Source organism: Buteo buteo, chromosome 1 (genome assembly GCF_964188355.1).
Source record: "Buteo buteo chromosome 1, bButBut1.hap1.1, whole genome shotgun sequence".
NCBI lineage: Eukaryota > Metazoa > Chordata > Aves > Accipitriformes > Accipitridae > Buteo > Buteo buteo.
The window spans coordinates 83,519,731-83,539,460 of record NC_134171.1 but is presented as its reverse complement, the minus strand read 5'-3'; the positions used below and the strand labels follow the sequence as shown (position 1 = coordinate 83,539,460).

Genomic DNA, 19,730 nt, shown 5'->3' with positions numbered 1-19,730 from the left:
CATCATGTCTTCAAAGCAAACCCTTCTGGGGCATTAAGGGAAGATGGGGTGTTGCAGAGAGTAACGGCTGCGCAGCATGTAAAGGTGAGCTGGGATTATTGCTAGGAGGTCTCTGAACCAAGCAGCAGTGCTCTGCTAAAATGGGGCTGCCATGCACTTGGGTGCTCCCTGGGTTTTGGGTGACTGTGCTGAGTAATAATATGCATGGTTTTAGGAACGCAATGGTTTTATTCCAGTGGTCTGAGGCAGGTGAGCCTGCAGTTTTAAATTGTTTTCCCTTCTGGCTGGCCATTCACCTGACCCGTGTATTCTGCTGGACTCTTACCTTCACTGCTCCGGGCCCCCGCTAGAGCGGGCAGGCCCCGTGCTCACATCTTTTGCAGGTCCGTGGCATGAAGCACTGGGGTGCTATGAAGCTTGTAGGAAGGTCACATGAATCTGAGGAGTCGGGGGCAACAGAGGATATTCTCCTGTGGCTAATGGGGAGCCCTGGCAGCACTCCACAACAGTCCCATGTTCTGACAGTGGGAACAGCACACAAGTCAGCCTGCTACCGTAGTAGCGAGGTGATGGGTGGGGGCCACATTTGGCCTGGGGTTTTTTGTGGGGAGGAAACGTGGGAAGCGGGAAATGGTTTTTCTCTGTGGCAATGCAGGTTATTTCCAAATCAGCTGGACCTTGCTACATGGGGGGAGCTGATCTTGCTGGGATATGCCCCATTTTCAAAGGCAAGCCTGTCTTTGAGCATCACCTTTTTAGCCACAAAACACCGTGAATCTGTGTATCGGTGCAGCCAGCAATGCAGACCTGTGTTCCCTGGGCTCCTCGCTGGCCCCAGCTGGCCTGGGACACAGGTGGCCACAGCAGCAGGAGCAGCAGGAGAGCTGTGAAGCTGAAGACCACCTTGTGACATTGCTGCGGTCCCCTGTGGAGGCCTGCGTGCCAGCCTTGGCCTCCGAGCCCCAGGCTGGCCAGTCGCCAAAGCACGACTCTCCCACGGCCGAGTTGACGCCAGGGCGGCAGGGGTAAGCTGGTGCACCAAGTCTGGTGATGTTTTGCCCATGGCTCACAGCAGAGCTGGCCACCCGCACTTGGGGCACGGGTGGTTTTGAATGTTAATCCTCTGAGCGCTGCTGCATCCGTACCCCTCAACGATGCAAGCAAGGCTCCTGGGTGTATCAAGGTACCGCAGGCACAGTCGGGCATTTCCTGAGTGGATACGTTCCGTATGTGGTGGAGGGTTGAAAGGGTGTGTTGAAAACCAGTGCATTCACCGCAAAGGGAGAGAGGAAGGAAAGGGACAAGTTCAAGAGGTGCGTTTGCAGTTGTAGAGACTGGGTTTCTTCTTTTGCATCCTGAAGAGCAAAAGGCAACAGGATGCTGCTGGGCAGCAGAGCCAGAGAGCTGGCCCACAAGTGTCCTAGGGTCTACGCGAGGACAGCCGGGCAGCAGGCCATCAGCAGGACCCTGCAGAGGTAGGTCTGCCAAATGGGGGACAGGTTTTGTCTGTCTGAACCTTGGTTTTTGTTGGTGGAGTTGCCTGTATCCAAGCAAAAGACAGTTGGTGTGGATTTGTGCATAGCGCCAACAAAATAAAAAAGGCGTCTCCCTCTGCAATCCGCTCAAACTGGGGCTGGGGGAGTGCCTGTCCGTTTGGGACACGGGAGCATGAAAGCTCTCTTGGCAGCGAGGGCAGTTTTAAGTCCTGCCTCTCTGGGCATTTGCCTCGCAGGTGCATGCCAAGTTGGGGCTGTGGCTTGGCCAGCCTTGTGCAGCACAGGGAGGCTGGGAAGGTTTCTGGGCAGTGACCCTTCCCAGCGTTGCACTTAATACTGGGAGAGCCAGAAGTAGTGCTGTGTTTATTGAGGACAGTTCGAAAATTAAACTGTAAAATTAACTTTATGACTCTCACAAGCTGCTTCTTGCTAAAGAGCTGTCCCCTTGCCCCTTTGCTGCAAAGAATAAAATTGTTGCTTTTCCCCAAAGCAACAACAACAAAAAATTCCCGTCCTGTGGTGTGCTTGGGGCTGAGACAAGTTCAGCAGCTAGCTCGGTCACCGCGGAGCTCTTCTACCAAGGCTCCGTGAGCTGAGGATGTGCCTGCTGTTGGGGCAGTGCAGGACCTGCTCTTGTCCTGTCGCTTTGGGGTAGGAGAAAACGGTGAGAAGGAAAAAACTCTTACCTTCTCACAAAGCCACTCGCAACCAAGGCTGCAGTACATCTGTTGGAGAAGAACTGCTCCAGCGGCACCTACAGCTCTCTCCTTACGCCCAGCTTCCCTCCCTTCTGTTCCAGGCAGGCCGCTGCCAGCTGGCACAAGCAAACAGCTTTCTTTTCCCAGCCCTGTGCTGACTCTTCTCCTTGTGCTTGTCTGCAAAGGGGTTTGGGCCATAACCCTCACGAGTGCCTGTGTGCTGATGCTGCCGAATGGGGTAAAGGGGAATGGAATTCATCCTTTACAGTGGGAGGGAAGGAGTGCGGGTGGGAGGAGGAGAAGCCAGTGGAAGGTGAGGCTTAGATTTATTGCCCTGGGTTGACGATGCCACAGCACTTTGGTCCCCATCTTATATTCTTGCCCCTTGATGTGTCTCATACTGTTGGAAGCCAACTAAAATAAGCTGTAGTCCCAAAAACCTCCACTGTTTTGTGCTGCGCAGGCCAGTATCGTCAGAAGAGTTACGAGAGCCCTGGCTCACCTCTCTCTGACTGCGTACACAGCCGGAGCTCTTAGCAACTGCTCCCTTCAGGATAAGCTGGATCATTTTAACTGCTGCTCACACGCAGCATGCGCAAGTGCACACAAAGACTCCCTTCTGTGCAGAAACCGCGGGTGCCTGGCTTGGCTGTCAAGGGGTGTGAAAATTACCTGGCTCTGATCTTTCCCGTGCTAATGTTGTTGTATTTAGTGTTTGAAATCCGGGCGGTTATTTTTATTTAGAGCATTACGCTGTGTAATTTAACTGGAAAAGATGTATGCCCTGAAGTGGATTTGAAGTAGTAAGCACCGGCACCATGGAAATCCTGCAGCGAGGGGGTATTGTGCCAGGTGAAGCCCCGAGACTGCACAGCAGCCTGGCTGGAGAAAATTAAGCAGTGGGAAGAGAGAAAAGGTCAGGGACTGGTTATACCAAAAGGATGGCTGGAAGGGAAGGAAGGCGCGCTCCCCTTTGAGACATGCGGCCTCGGGAGCTGGTTTCCAGGACACGGGCAGGAAGACAGCTGAAACCAAGAAAAGTTTGGCACGGTGGGCTGTGCACAACAAAAAGGATGGCACCTCAGAAGACATGAGGCAGGAGGGGCCAGCTCTTCCTGAAGCGCATGAGATCAGAGCCAGCCGGGAAGAAGGCGACATTACAGAACAGAATATATTCTGTAACGTGAGCTTACAGGAAAGAGCACAAATGAAATCTGTACTAACCTTTTCATTATCAAATGTGATTTTCAGTGGAAGGGATGTCAGGCAAGCAGGAATCTACAGCCAGCCTGGGTATGAGAAACTTGACTCTTCATTGGGGCGTTCCAACTATCACAAAGGAGATGGCTACAAGACAGGTGAGATGAAGCAGTGTCCCAGCCAGGCACCGAGTAGCCCGTACTCAGCCTGGAAGGGGAACAGCCTGGTGACTGAGGAGGGAGCGAGGAGCACCACAGCTGGGGCTAAAGCCAGAACTGCCATAGAGGCAAGGAGTTTGTTGTGCAACTCCCCTGGCACCCCAGCTACCGAGCACCCCTAAAGCCACCTTCTCACAGGCCTGGCACGGAGCAGCTCCTTTGCAGCCTCCAGGTAAAACTGATTCTGGACTCGGGTGAAAAGCACAAAAGACGACTCAGAATCCAGGACAACTTTCTTTATTGCTACCAGAAGGCTTTCATCAGTACAATGGCTCCAAATACAATACCTTCCTCAGGGCTGTGGAGAGAGCTTATAATTGGGACAGGTCATTCTGAGAAACAGAGGTGTAACATTTAAGAGACAGGTTTTTAAAGGTTTTACTCTTGGTTAGAAGTTACATGAACACAAAACTTTAGGGTTAGGGTCTTTTGGTTTGGTTTCGTGGCTGATAATTACACACCTTTCAAGCCTCAGGCGTACATAGCCGCCCCAGCACCTCACTGAGCAGTGCTGGTCACATGCTAAGCTTATAAACACATGGGAAAAAAACAGACTGCAGAATTTAAGGTTTACACTTGACGTAGAGTCAAGCGTTGGCGAAAATCCACACGGAGTGCAACATTTCTTGGTGCAAACGAGAAAAAAAGATACCGTTTTTGTTCAAGTGATACAAAATCCGTTAACTGCTTTCTGTGTTGGAAAACACAAACTGTTTTAACTTGGAGAAGTCTCTGTAAGGTACAGAGCACAGTGGCCGGCTGCCCTAGTGTTCTTCTAGAGTACGTTCACACACCTGTGATTATTACTTCAAGTGTGGAGCAGCTTGCAAGCATTGTTTTTGGTTTTTTTCCTGACTAACATTTTATTTAAATCCAGTTTTTAAATATTATCACATTTAAACACCAAAGTGCTAACGAAACAAAAAAGGTCTTTTTCTTTAGAAAGGAAAAAGAAGGCTGTTGTGAAGGCCAGGTAGTACAGAACATCATGCACAAGACTTGCTGAGAATTAAAAGAGGAGCAAGCAGAAAGAGAGCAAGGAGCAGATGGAAATCGGATCAGAGAGGTGTTAGTTGGCTGGGAAACCTGGAACAACTCTGCACGACTGATGTGAGCTCTTGGACACGGAGAATGGGTTACAATACACAGGAGCAGAAAAACAGTGGAACTGACAACACTAGAAAGAAACAATTTTTTGCTACTTTTTTTGTTTGGTTTTTGGGTCTTTTTTTAGATTTTTATACTTTTTTGTGTTTTTAAGTGCTTAAATAGTGGAACTATAATTAGCCGCACAAGAAAAAAATTCAAAAAAGGGTTGGGATTTTTTTTTTTCTCTTTTTTGGCTCCCTTCAGTTCAGCCTGACAAGGTATGGCCCCTTCTCCCCCCCACTGAGAACACAGGACGCCAGGTTCTGCATGGTTTCTAGAGTAGCTACGGTGGAGCTGGTGGTGTGCACTCACAGCTACATAACAGACACTGGCTGTAAAGGTGGACAAGGGGAAACGTTGCCTTCCTGCCTCGAGACATCAGCGCCACAAACAGAGCCCATGTTTTCAAGAGCCACTACCTCTGGAGCAATGTCTTCATTGTAGAGACGCTTGATACCGTCGTAGAAGTCGTCCACTTCCATCTCTTCCACTTTACGCTTGGCAGAGGCTTGCTTGCAACCGCTGGGAGCTGGCAGACGCTGGTAGAGCGCGGCTGTACCTGTGACTGGCACTTCTGGCCTGCCGTTGTCCTTGGAGAAACCTGGCCCTGGGACAGAGGAGGGCTGGCATTTGAACGCTCCTCTGTTACAGGTCACCAGGGTATGCTGGAGGGGACTGTAGACATATACAGAATTGGGCAGCAGAGAAGACTGCAGAGTGGAAAGGTGATGTGCCACGAGCTCCCGGCAGTGGATCAGCTGCGAGCTATCCATCTGGAGTGGGAAAACAAGCAAAGATAGCGGCATTGTGGGATCACTGCCACGGCAAGGAGAGGCTGTCAGCCAGGGCAGGGCTAGGGCTCTGAACACACACCTCACTTCTCAGGGGTACGTTGGATGCAGGAGAATATAAGTGATGAAGGACCAAAAAGACCCCCAACACAACGACTTCATAAGATACGGACCCCTGCTCCTTATACCTCACGGGAATAGTGGGGGGAAAAAACCTTTCAGATGTTAAAATGTTTTGCTGCGTATTTTTAGCAGCTTGAGTGTTCGTCTTGCCAGTACTTGTCAGACCACCCCGTACACTTAGAATGAATGGCTGGGCAGCTAACTAGGATTTTCTCCCCAGTGTGTTATTTTCTCCCTGGTGCAGAGAGAGCCCGCAGACATCGGGGCACGTGGCTCCTCCCTTTGTCACCTACTGCATACAGTCAAGATCAAGACTTTGAGAACCGTCCCAACAAACCATCCCACCGGGCTGAAGCGCGACCATCCTCACAAAAGCATAACTGCAGGCAGAGATCGGCAGCTAGGGATCTGCAAGCCCCGGTTGGCTTGGATCCCTGGAGTCCTGAGCAAGATGCAGTTTTCTGGCCCCCCCCCCCATTCCCTCCCCGCTGCAATGTGCGGTGCCAGCACCCCCTCACCTGTGCCTTCTGGAGCAGCTCGATGATGAGAGCCAGCCAGTCGGGGAGCAGCTTCTCCAGCTCCAGGCTGACGATGGCCAGCGCCAGCATGGAGCCCTTGAACTGCAGCAGCTGGTAACAGGCCATGCAGTGCAGCAGCTGCTTGGTGAGCGCCGCCACGTGCTGAGAGGGACTCAGCTTGGGCAGGATGGTCAGTAGCTGAGGCCTGTTGGACACCGCAACTGCGTGGAACTGGGAGGGGGGAAACAAGCACGTGAGGCAGCTGGCGTCACTGACGGGCAACCCCACAGGCAAAGCCAGGTCAGACCTCAAGAACGGCATGCGACATCTTTGACGCACGAGGATCCTCCAGCTTAATCTTCGAGGCAATTGCCACACCACAGGAAAAAACCCAATGCGTTGAACCCACCAACAGCTTGGTGCAGCCTTTCTGGTGAGGCCTGCCATAGTACACATCATCTGCCTGGGGACCGGGCTTGTCGGGGCTCCGCAAAAGGCTATCCCCTTCCACCCTTCTCTCTCACTGACACAGGTTTGGCAGTGGAGGTGTCCTAGGCAAAAACTCCTTCTCCAGCAAACAGAGAGGATGAAATTCAACAAAGAACCTCAGGACACTTTCCTTCCCTTTGTCTTACCTCGTCCATGAATCTGGTTCTCTGGCCGTGCCTTTCTGTAGCAAGTGCTTTCTCCTTGATTTTATTTACTGTTTTTGTGCTGCCTGGCACTTAGCTTTGAGCAAAACCACTAGCAATTAAGACTTAGGGCCAAGGTTTTTGGGAGCTGCGAGTCTTGGTGTGCAGCTTAACACGCCTCAAAACAGGCCAGATGGCCAGATGGCAGGCCCACGTTTTGGAAATTGTGCCCAAAGTGTCACAAGTCTCCTCTGAGATTCTCTGGCAAGGCTTTTTCTTTCAGAAACTACTTGTACGGAGGAATCGCGAACACATCCTGAGGCCTTCACTCCCCTATGGGCAGAGTTTTTGTCTAGGTAGCCCTCGACCCATTATTTACACCGACAGACACCAAAAAGAATGTAAATAGCCCCTACTTACAATATGAAGGAAATCCAGTGGCGTTGCCATGTGAAGATCCCAGTTCAGTTTATCCAGGATAATCTTCTCCATTCTGCGAATTTCAGCTGGAGAACAACCACAAAAGCTATCCCTAGCCAACACCTTCAGTACCGGAATCCTCTGTAAAAGCCAACGCAAAAAAACAAGAGAACCAATCTCTACAGAAATCGCACAAAACGCTCCATTCCTGTCCTGGCAAGTGCCAGCCACCATGCACAAGCAAAGGCAGGACTGGGAGAGGATATATTCAGACAATGCTAAGGTAGTAAGAACAAAAAAATTACCTCATCTTCCTCGATGGTCTTTGCAGCGAGGAAGAAGCAGCTGATTGCAATACAGTTCAAGTACTTCGGACGGGCCTAGGGTACAGAAGAGCTGTGTGAATGCGATGCAAAAATTACGCATAATGCTTTCTGGTCGGACATGCTGAGCCCCAGGGTCTCAGCTGCCCATGCAACGCTTTCTGGATCAGCGGGCTGACCTCCAGCTATGCCACGGCGGTGGCAAGCCGTGCCAAGCAAAAATCCATACTCTGTGACGTAAGGCAGAAGAGCAATCTGCCAGCCCCATGATCGTAATTAGCACCCAGTGATGTGCAGCGCTGGAGCGGAGAGAGCTCATTTTTAGGCAGTGCAGTAGAAACAGGAAGGAGAAAATCAGAAGGGCCAGATTGTCACCTGGCAAAAAAACACTGTCACTCCACCTGCTTCAGTCTGGTCTTAGTGCTGCTGGCGGTCAGACACAGGATAGGAAGGAAAAGAAGAGAACTTAAAAATGCTGTCCTTGCCTAGGGAAGTATAAAGCACCCCCAAAAATCACCACTCATGTGATTTCACATGGCAGTTCTCAAAACTGTGGCCCAGGGATTATCGAGGGAGAGCTGGTCCCTTCTGCAGTGAGTTGCTTTAGGCAAGGTAAGTGACATTTGGAGGGAAAAGGGTGATGTTTTTCACGTGCATCAAAAAACTCCTTTTATGGGCCTCGGCTCGGGGGGGGGGGGGGAATCAGGATGCATGGGCTCAAAGTATTCAGACAGTCCCTGTCATGGACCAGATTGAGCACACGCTCTGAATATGGCGCACGTGCTGGAGTTTTTGCTTAGCAGCGATCTTTGTCAATTGGACTGTCTGACAGAGGACTTCAGTTCCAACATCAGTGTAATAACCACAGGATGTGTCCACCTGCTCCTTAGGGGGCTAGGAAATGCAGAGGCACTGTTTCGAAACCTTGTCACAGCCGAGTGAGTAGACAGCTGCAGAGCCATGCCCCTGCCTCCCACAGCCTGCTGGCAACTGGTCCTCTCCTGTCCACGTTAGGAGATGCTGAAAGCAAAGGTAAGTGAAAATCCTGCACCAAATGTGAAAATCTACTTACAACCTGAACTGTTGCCATGATTTGTTCTTGCTAGGTAAATTTTAGCAGATGCAATGGAGCTATGGGGTAGTTGAAGGGCGAGATGCTGCACGTTACACTTATGCAATGAGCTGTCAAGAGATCCAGAACACCTGTTTCCAGAAAGCAACAAGAGAAGAACACAGGGCCGAGTCCAAATTGAAGACCTTTACCTACATTCAGCCTCAGTTACTTAAAAAGGACCACGCTATGCCTAGAGCTTTGGCTTTCTCGTGCCATTTAAACTTCAACTTAAATACATGCAGAGAATCCACACTTGGGGGTGGGGGTGTGCGTGCACACGTCTGCTTGTGCATTTGGGTGTCACTGAAGGCAAAGAGAATAAATTCCCTTAGGGCAAGACTGGAACTTGTTCTTGACCATGCAGGCAGGTTCAAAGGCAGCTGTCAAGTTAGCGCAAAATAACGTACAGCGAAGAATGACACCTTCTGCATTGTATTCAGGGAAAAGCAGGTGTCTAGAGCAGGTTCCTACCACTAGGGAAGCTTGTGCTCCCCAATATTTTTAACAAAAATTTTGTCTCTCCTTTGTCCCAAGCGCATCCCCTCTAGAGACTGACCGGGAAGGAACAAGTGTGTCTCACCAAAGCACGTTAAAACCCTGTCACCCGTCCCGGTTTCCTACAGGAGCTTCTGCCTTGCTGGCTCCTCATACGTGGGGAAGCGCTGCTGAGGTTGGCTGTACACAGCGCTCTCTTGAGGGTTATAACGAGCGCTGTGCAGTGAGTTACACCAAACGCTGCTACCTGGGCCTACAAAGCATGACTGCGTGACAGCGTTAGGAGCAGCCAGTCCCAGCATTTCAAAGCGTGTTTGGGGTGAAGGGAAGGGACTAGTTGTCTTAATAAAATCCCACAGTGTAGTGCCTGGTAAAAAAACCCAGGAGTTAAGCTGCATCAGAGGAACAATGGCCTTATGGGAGAGGAAAACTGGGGGAGGGAGTACAAAGCCCTGAGCTGTTAGAACAATGCTCACCCAGACAAAACACCTTTCCACATTCCTGCTTGATGCCTGAAGCACGCAGTGGCCTCCTTACTCATATTCTCATACTTTCTTTGCAGACTCCTTGGCTGCTGCAAATTACTGAAAGAAAAACTGTACTTGAGGGCATTAGCTGTTGAGAGATTTAAATCTGTTTCCCATCTCAGTATTTACCAAGTCAGCTACTTTAAGATTTCCTTAAAAATAAAAACTTCCATGGCTTGTAATTAAAACATTATCAATATTTATTAATACTTAAAGGGTAGGTTAATGGATGATGTCATTTGCATTCTACCAAACTAAATCACATTGAAATGTAAGTGCACAGGCTGAAAATGCATTCTTCTGCTAAGATCTCTGAAGCTATACTGCTTATCTAACCGTGTTGGTGATGAGATTAGACACGCAGGCAGATGAGACTGCAGATTTGCTGAGCATGGTACGTAACTGAGCAAATAAGGTAAGAGATAAGGCTACCCAAAGCCTGACTTCACAACTCAAGGCCAGGGATTTCAGCTTGACCCACAGTTTGTTCAGTCATTTGCACAGGTGCAAAACACATCCCAAGCACAGCACATCTAACTTTCTTCCCTGTGGCAGACTTACAGGGACCAAAGAGCAGTGGATCCCAGTTGCAGGTAGCCCAAATGCTGATTCTTAACTTGTCTTTCTTAAACAGTTTCTATGGCATAACAGGCTTAAAACTGAACGGGCATATACATTCTCTGTTCTGTTTGGTAGAGCAGGAGTGGATGGCGTGTCACTTTGATGGTCTGCGCCCAAGCTTGCTTACCTTTCTCTCTCTCCTTCACATCTGTGTGACTTGACATCAGTCTTAAGCTCTTAGTCTGTCAGACTGGCTATAGAGCAGGTTAGTACTGAACTACTCCCCCAAAAGCAATCACTTCTGCTTCTATCTTCTCCCCCCCCCCCCCCGTTTTTTTTTTTTGTTTGGTTTTTTTTTTCCATTTCCCTGCATTAGCACACTTGCCAGGCCCAAACCTGTCCTCAAACATTTACGTTTCCTCTAGGTAGTTCACTGCTAGCAGGTGCTCCCAGCAATTCTAGGTGGTACCAATCAGATTAAATGCAGTTAAAACACCAGAGAAATTAAGAGGTGAGAAGGGACTTTCCCTGACTTTTCTGTCAGAGGGCATTGGGCCTAGGTTTCTAACTGCGGGCTAGTAGGCATTTCCTTTAGCTTTATGAGTCAATTTAGGTTAACGTAGAGACTGTTCTCTTTTTATCTAAAGCATAACTTGTGTGCAGCCTCTGTTTCTGGTTGCTTAAAGGAGCAAGTCCTGTGCTGAGGCAAGTTCAACATTCAAACCAGGTTACGAGTGAGCATGTAGTTGAAGAGGAAGGGTGCTTCTTTTTTCTTAGGTTAATATACATTTAAACTCATGAGCTGCTTTACATGAAGGAAATGGGCAGAACAGAGGAAAGAGGGGAAAGTATTGTTGGCAGGTGAACTACGTGTTCTTATTAAAGCAATGGCTACTTTCACAGGGTGAAAAATGACTATGGAAAGAATCTGCCTCCAAAAGTTCCTGGTGGCAGCATGTGCTGCCAGTTCCAAAACCCCAAATCAAGCTCCTGGAGTACTGCAGGTACCATCTTACACATGTTTGAGAAAGGAAGAGGGTGTGAGAGCAGAGGGGGGACGTAAGCGTTTCCGTACAGCCGCACCACTTGGACTGTACACAGAAATAGCGGAGTCGGTGCCATAAATTGATTTCAGTTTATGTATCTGCAAATATTTACCTTTACTGCAGCTAAAAACCTGTCCAAAAGGCTGATGGCCAGGGCAAGCGTTTCTGGATAAAGGTGGAACTGGTATTTGAGCTTGGCCAGCCACTGAATGACCTCATCCCTCTGCTTTGGAGAAATGGCTACATCCTGTTGGAGAGAAAAACAAACTATTCTTATACACTGGCTGAGCAAGTTAGAAAAGACCAAACATTTTATATCTCCGCAGGAGTTATTCAACAGGGGAACAAAGTCTCCTTTGGAAAGGGGAGGCCTTGAGCCAGCCTGAATCACCACTTTGTTCTTGCAGGTACTTACCCCATCCTAAGACATCTGCCCTGGAAAAGACAACTTTCCTTAAAGCTACCTCAAATGTCACTCCAAAATTTCACTGTACATTGGGGAAAAGAGGAAGGATGTCTTGTAGTTCCTCAAGTATTGGCAGGGTATGCTCCAGCATAGCTCTAAGGGCTTTATTATTTTTTTTTATTTCCTTAGAACCATGTAGATAGACAGAAATGCCCAGCTTGAACAAAACAAGACGTGCTGTGGGAGCCAGGTGGCTGTACAGCTCCTGCCAAACAGAAGAAGGGAAGGACCGAGTCGGTGTTTGAGAGGAAAACTTTATTTTTCCTTCAAATTACAGGGACGTTTTTAGCTCAGTATATGTTAAAAAGAGAAAATTCCAAACAGCTTACAAAGGACCTGTAGCAGTACAGCTAACTGTGAACTGGGGTAAAGCAGGTACAATTCCATCTGAAAAAGTTTGGGTTTGGCTTTTTAGTTTTAAACTTTTGGGCTCAAATCTCCACCACTGATCAGTTTGGACAACAGCTGAATTTTAACCATACATACAGATCAGTCATTGACATAAAATCTTTCTCTCTGACTTTCTTCAGAAGTATTTATAGCTTTTCTAGAGCCTTTCAATTCAACAGCTATTACGCAGGGTGATTAGCAAGGATGTGTCCAGAAGCAAGAAGTGAACCAAACAAATTTATTCTGCGACGCTTAGGGTCCCTGGGCTCTTTTGGCTACTGCTGAGGTGGTGCAAGAGAATGAAACCGAATGAAATGCTGGCTGACCAATGACTGTGGAAAAGAAAGCTAAGGGCTTATGCAAACAAACATCACTGCTGGGCTGGGTTGTAGCTGTCCTCCCAGCAATAACAGGGGGTGGGGAAAGTAGCAGCATTTTAGAAAATAAAACTACCCAACACTAATGCAAAATAAATACCTCAGGCTACATCTATCACCGGGGTACCTACTCTCTCCTTTGCGTAGACAGTAATGTGCTTTTTTACAGGACTACTGACTCTCCTGCCCGGGAGTCAAGAACATGTGTGAAAGCAGAGCGTGGTAGGCAGAACTGTAATTACACAAGGGCCTCCATGAGGATGCCAGTTTTAGACCTTTCACTGCTACGTGCTGTATGACACCTTTACTCTCTGCTAAACTTCCTTACTAGTGCTGAGTTCCACCTTCACCACCGAGTGGGAGAAGAAGGGGCAGGGAAGGTAGCTGGGCTCGAGCCCCAAGGCTGAATTCTGGGCTCTGTGATAGTGGGTGTGTGCAGCCGGTTACTGCTGCTCACAGACCTGGGTCCCGCCAAAATGCGGCCACTCAATTCCCTTAGAAAAAGTAAAACGGTAACAGTGCCACGGTAGCAGGGATCCGGTCTAAAGACAGAGGGTTGTGCAAGCCAAAGCTGTTTCTTCCAGCTGTACGAGCTGGGCTGATGAAGTGATAGTACCTGTGCCTTCAGTGCTGTATCAGGTCCTCCCCTGAGGAGAACAAAGTCCTGCCTTGTTTTCTCTCCTGAAGCCCCACCGGTGCAACAGTGTCAGCAGGACTGTGTCCGACCCAGCTGGGCCTCTGGTATCAGCTGGGACCTCTGGATGCCACTTGACTATAAGTGGGGCTTTTTAAAAAGCACCTACCATTTTTCAGGAGACAAAAGAAAATTGGTTTTCTCAATCCCCCAAAATAATGATTCTTTCTGAAATCATTACTGCAATTTAAGGGTGAAACCTGAGCCCCACCAGGGGCAGGACACCCGCTGTCTGCAACACGTTGCACTCGTTCCAGAAATGCTAGTTAGACGTGCCTTGGGAGTATCACGAATGCACCACGCAGCAGTAAGGACTTTATTAAATGATCTGCTAAAAACATCTTTTGGACAGCGGGATAGGGACCTAGAATGTATCTGGGGAGAAAAAAGGGTAACGCTATGTTAAATACTGGCTGCCCTTTCAGAGCATACTTCTCCTGTAGCGAAGTGAGGCCTGCACAGCTGAACCTAAAACAGGCAGAAAAGCAGGGGAGTGCTAGTTAAGATGAAGTTCCTTAATGCCTTATTCATTGTGCCTGTTTTTAAATGGAAGGAGAAAAAGCCATAGAAAAGGGCTTATAACTGTAGCCAGGTCCGGACAGAACTGTGGACTTAAAATGTTTCTAGCAGCTTAAGGGATTATTTTGGAAATGCAGTATCTGGGTGAATCCAGCAGGTAAGCTTTGTGCGTACCTGCTACAAGCCAACCTGAAACCACCCCACCAAACAAAGTAAACTTGATTTTAAAAACCTGCCTCTGACTCCTTAAATCACTGCCCTGGTCCTGCCGCAGCAGCTTTACTGGTGAAGGCAGCAGCAAGGGTCTTGGGCTGTTGGTGGGCAAGGAGGGAGCTGCGCCATCAGTGCTCTATCGACAGGGCAGGAGACTCCGTCTCCTCCGCGTTCCCTCCTGCAATCTGTTGTGTTCCTTGCTGGGGAAGCAGGGCCATCCCTCGGCAGCATGGGGAGATTTCTCCTGTCCCCTTCCATTCCTGGCGAATCCCATTCCTGCTCGATCCTGGCAGAAACGGGCATCAGCTTCGACAGCTCCTGGCTGTGTCTGTCCTGGCCCAGCACTGTTTTCCCTGTGCCTGCCAAAGGAAAAGGTTAGACCTTCTCCTAAAAACAGCATGGGTGGGAAGGGTAAGATCGTCTTTCCATTCTGTCTCTCAGTCTTCAGTCCTCCCAAGATGTGTCCTTGTATCTTCTCACCCTTCAGGGGCAGTGCAAGGCCAAAAGGCAAAGTTTCAGACTCCAGAGTTAGCTTTAAACAGCAAGGCTGTAACATAAAGAATAGCAACTGCATGCTCAGCCCCTGGTAACAAGTGTTCTTTCCAGGTGAAAAAGAAATGGTGTTTAATCTAAACCACTGAAAAACAACAGTGTATCTAAGTAAGATAAAAAAATTAAAACAGGAAAAACCCCAGCCCCCACACAGCACCGTGTTTCTTCAATATAAAGGAACAACTGCGAAGTGAACTCACATCTACGTATATGCACGGCAGAAGTAAGGCTTCAAAATAAAATCTGGCTGCTTAAGAACTATCTGGGGAAGCAAAGGAAAGGAGGTGAATCTCCAGCTCTTTCCTGCAATAACACCAACCCTACAAAAAGTTTGTCTACTCCAGTCGCTAACTGCAAATAAAGGAGCACAAGGGCCAGGAGGAGAATTCCCTCACAGGGAAAGCCCAGGTGAATTTAAACCTCCTCCCATCAGCACCAGGCCCATTTTAAGAGTCGGCAAAAGGAATGAGACCTGGTCCACTGCACCCGCGAATCCTGCTGCTACCTGCAAGCAGGGCACGGAGCTTCCCACACAAACATGTTGGTCTCTATCCCTCTCTCTCGAAGGTGTAGCTATGTCATCTTAGTAACACAAGTAAGAAATGCAGCACTGTAAAATTAATTAAGCAGTGAGGTCGCTGTTCCGTAGTTACATAAAACCAAAAGCAAAACTGAGACACTAGGGTGGCTGAAAGTAAAAAAAGTCCCTTTGGGCTGGAAAGCAAATGTTACTCTTTGGTGTGGAGGTAGTTTCCCATAGACATCGCCTTCTGCCACTCACCCGTCTGTGTGTGGCCAGCTCTTTGTTTTGTTACCACAAATCCACCGATGCAGGACTCAAGCCCTGGGGTGGAAGAGCACGCTAGCCTAGCGTGATGCCTTTAATTAGGGAAAAATTAACCCAAGCCCAGCAACGGCTGACTCTGTTTTCACACAGCAGCAGCAGGTTGCTCCACAACAGACCTAACCACCGCCCTCAGGACTGAAGGACAATCCATCTCCTCTGGCTGGTGCTTTCCCCACCCCCCTCTTTTTTTTTTGGAGGGGAGGCCAGATCAGAGCAAGGCCCGACCTACAGATCTGGTTGCCCATCCCGCCACCAAAGGTTAGCAGACGTGCGCGGGACTCCTGCCGTCAAAGAAATGACAGGGCTCCCAGCTCTTCACCGCAATCACCACCAGGATCAGGCACCTGACGCACCGCAGCCCTACTCACTGTGTGCTGCTGCGGGTGCCCAGCACGCCCAGCTCCCGCGGCGGGGACCATGTTACCTCCCCCCCACACACGCACCCCCCAGACATCGCGGAGCGAGCCCGCGCAGGTGCCGGAGTGCTTTTCTCTGGACTGGCGCCCATGCAGATATTTGCAGGAGCAGGAAGCCAGCAGGCAGCTGCGTGGAGCAGGAGGGATTTCAGAACTGTTTTGCTACGCGGGAAACACCCTGCGGAGCACGAGCGGGACTCTTGCAAAAGTGCCTGACAGAGTTTTACTGTGAGCGAAGAGACGCAGGGCTGCCGCCGCGCCGCCTTAGGAGTAACTTTTACAAACTGCCCTACGTGCCGCTTACAGCCGTTTGCTCACAGCTATCTCTGCATGTGCCTTGTGCTTGGGACCGACGGCGACGTGTAACGTGGTAGGCCAAACGCTCCAGCAGAGCGCAAGATCAACCACCGCTCCTTTTCTCCCTCTCCATCCTGCTTAGTCCTGCTTGACACCTCCATAAAATAAGAGAAGAGGTTTCCGCAACTCTTTTCCACCTGCGGAGCACACAAACACCTCCACCCAGCGGGAGCAGTGGACGCAATGGCGCGCACAACAGGCCCTGCCGGTATGAGCTCAAAACGCGATACCCAAAGAACGCAACAGGCCTGTCAGATGTGCAGACCTATCAAAGCTATTCCAAACCCATGCGTGAGCAACAGGCCTGTATCTTCTTTTCCAAGCGGAAGACGTGATGCTAATTCCCACCTTTTCAAAGCACAACAGTGTGTGTAAACCCATCAGTTTTGTTTCAGCACAAACACATACATATAAGCCACCTTGCGGGAACTATGGAGCTAATGGAATGTGTTTGGGACACAAATGGGGAAGCGGAGGGGTGTCAACTTCTCTCTCTTCCTCGTGTAAAGCAGGGGTACATCACATTGACCTGCTTCCTGCCATTATTTCCTTGATTCCTTATCAAGAAATATCCTGTCTGTCACTTAGTCTATCGACGAACATGCTGTCAGCAAACAGGAAGCTTCTGTGAAGGATTCCTGACGGGTATTTTAAATAACACAATAAGAGACCAGCCAACATGCCAGGACCACAGGTGACTATACCAAATAATGGCAGCGCCACGCTCACCGTGTCTGTCATTTTACCGCTCCAACATGAGCAACCACAGAGGTCTGTAATGCTGCCCAAGGGAGGGAATACAGCACCCCACACAAAACACACAGACCCGAGGCCTCCAGCATCTACGATGGGTAGTACCTTATTTGTCCAATTCCCAAATCAGTGCCTCAAATCCCATTTCTTCGGCATTCTGGCAGAAAGCTGCCTGTGAGGCCTTGGCGATGGTGAGAAGCGCACAGAGCTGTTGTTCTGCTTCCCGCTTACCAGCAGCCGCATCGCCTCGTTACCGTCCCTGACCTGGCAACCCTGCCGCAGGGCCCGCTGCACGCTTGCTGTGTGAGACGGGAGGGCCAGAGGCCGTGACTCAGGCTCCAGGGAGCGAGCACAGTACAAGTGATCTCTAAGAATACTTAGAGACTTCTGGAAAATGCAGTCTAAAAAAAATATTATCTGTGAACTCAAACATGACTCGATTTTATTGCTGCCTAATCTAGGAAAAACACCTTACCTGTCAATTTTTTTTCTTTAATGTCTGCTGTCCCAGGCAGAGATGTTTTGCTCTTTCCCCTATTTGTTTCTGCCTAGTCTCACTGTGGGCTCCTTGGGGAGCAAGCAGGTGACCTTTATGAGGACTGGGAGGCTTCTGAAAAGGGCAGCTGTAAACATCGCAGCCAAATCGGTCCTTCCTTGGGTCTCAGGATTGCTTGTTTTACACCCAAGCGACCCTCAACTGAGGCCCACTGGGTTGCTTCTCACTTGTACCTGTTGAGAATTAGAGGTGCTCTCCTGATAGCTTTTAGAAGTGGCGTTTTGCAGGGTTTGCCTATGGTTTAGCGGCCCAGCAAACAGCTCAAGCAGCACAGCCCCTGCCATCTGCACGGTAACACGCACAAACACTGGGGAGAGAGATTACTGCTCGGCAAAGCAGAAGAGCTGGATGCATTAACTTCATGTTTTACAAAATTGGTAAGTCAGGCACCAGAAGGTTAAAAGACCGACCCAAGGTCATGTGGTGAGACAGTGGAAGAACTGGAAATAAACTGAGGTCTCCTGATTCCTCAAGAGGTACAGAGAACAAATGAGAAGACAGAAAGAAACAGCCAGAACAGGCAAGAAAGGAGAAATTACAGAAGTGACACTCTGTTTCTATAAAAAATTAAAACCAAGAATCTTGACTTACACACCTCTCTGCTGCAAAGTTACTTGGTAACATGCAAAGATCAACCTTTGACCAGTCTTTACTGCTTGATTTCTCAAGCCTTAATCACATGAAAACTTCTGAATGTCATCTGCATATTGTATAACCCAAGAGGGGGGAAAAAATAAAAAGACAACCAAATACATTCAGAAGCACAAGGAGGGTTCCAGACTCAGCCCACCTATTTTTTCAGACTGAAAAGCCCTTGTGAGAGCTGGCTTTGATATATTGCAAATACCTGGAGCCAGTGGCCTATATTTAAACAAGGGAAACAAAAGAAATTACCTGCCAGTAGGAAATGGGAGTTTTCAGACAAAAAGTAAGAATGAAACAGAAAAATCACATACTTTAAATTATCAGGACCAAAGTCCCCAACAGATTCTGCATCCTGTACTAAAAATGTAAAGTCTTCCTGTTTCTGTAACTACAAGTTTCTTTCTTCCTTTCAAAGATCTCAACTCTGACACACATTTAGAAACTGAATTTGTTCCAGTTTTAAACATTAGAACCAAAAATGTCTCCTAAAGAGTCAAAACTGAAAGTTTACTCCTGAAAATAGTTACGGTATATCTCCAATCTGATAATTAGATTTTTGTAGACGCACTCACATTTTCTCATTTGCAAACCAGATGACTTCATTAAAAGCCTTTCTGTAGTCAGTCTACGTTTGTAGCAAGGAATGGAAAGTTACACAGGCTTCAGGTTGCCAGATCTGATACACAGAAGGATGCAGATTTCCTGACTGTCATGGGAAATAAACAACAGTTTCATACAAGTGAGGTTTTAGGCTACTGCAGCTGCTTTCAGAAGAAGGCAGTAAATGTTAGGGAATATGACCTTCTTCCAGATATTACAGAAAATAGGATAATTCACACTGAACGTCCGTGACTGCAACATTGCCAAAATGAATGCTGCAGAAAGGAAGGAACACGTGACCATTTGAAAAGTTGGGTGTCACTAACTGCAGGAACAGAGAGAAATACGTGACTACAGATCCAGGGTTTTCAGCTGCACCGTGGCATTGCAAGTCAGGATTTCCCCAGAGCAGACAGCTGTGTTTATGTTCTCTTTTAAATCTGACCTTCGTACATTTTACACACGTGCACACAGAGATTTCAATCCAATTCAAAGATTATTTACTGCTAGCAAACATTTAATAGCATGGCGTTCTAGCTGATAAAGTCGATGTCTGAACTGACATGTAGGAAAATATAAAGGAAAAGGTTACACAGACAACAGAGTTTTGGGGGTGGAAATTCCAGGAGTAGAAACCCTAGGGGACAAGCACAGAGGGCCAGGAAACACTCCCAAGCATGGACCTCAGCAATACTGTCGTAGTGCAGGGGAGGAAGGGGGGAAGAGATCCTTCATCATCATGACATATTTGCACACTAAAAGGACAAACTTGTCTTCGTCCAGGCCTGACCTGAGACTCTGCTATCGAGCACAAACTTTACACTGGCTTTAGCCATCAGGCTGTTTCCATACTTCATCCTACTCTGACTTTTCGCAGCAGGCAACAGAGCTGCCTGCCCGGTTTCACAATCGGCAGACCGTCAAAAGTCCCGTTAACTTCTCTGAGTATCTATCACTGAGGACAACACTTCGCAAGGTGCTGCAAACCTCAACCGCAGGGCCATTAAGACCCCCTCAAGGTCCCTGGCAGCAGG

General features: G+C 48.6%; 1 protein-coding gene across 2 annotated transcripts in view; it reads right to left on the bottom strand.

Moving 5' to 3' along the window:
• Positions 1 to 3,833: 3,833 nt before the first annotated feature.
• CCNI (cyclin I) overlaps positions 3,834 to 19,730 on the bottom strand; it is a 34,784-nt gene continuing 18,887 nt past the window's right edge. The window contains exons 3-7 of one of the 2 annotated variants that reach the window (XM_075038835.1): positions 11,424 to 11,558; positions 7,551 to 7,625; positions 7,246 to 7,386; positions 6,194 to 6,424; positions 3,834 to 5,534 (exon numbers count right to left, since the gene is read on the bottom strand). In XM_075038835.1, the coding sequence (XP_074894936.1) occupies positions 5,076 to 5,534; positions 6,194 to 6,424; positions 7,246 to 7,386; positions 7,551 to 7,625; positions 11,424 to 11,558 (1,041 nt within the window). In that variant the 3' untranslated portion in view covers positions 3,834 to 5,075. The remainder of the gene's footprint in view (positions 5,535 to 6,193; positions 6,425 to 7,245; positions 7,387 to 7,550; positions 7,626 to 11,423; positions 11,559 to 19,730) is intronic. The other variant, XM_075038846.1, reaches the window with a different exon arrangement.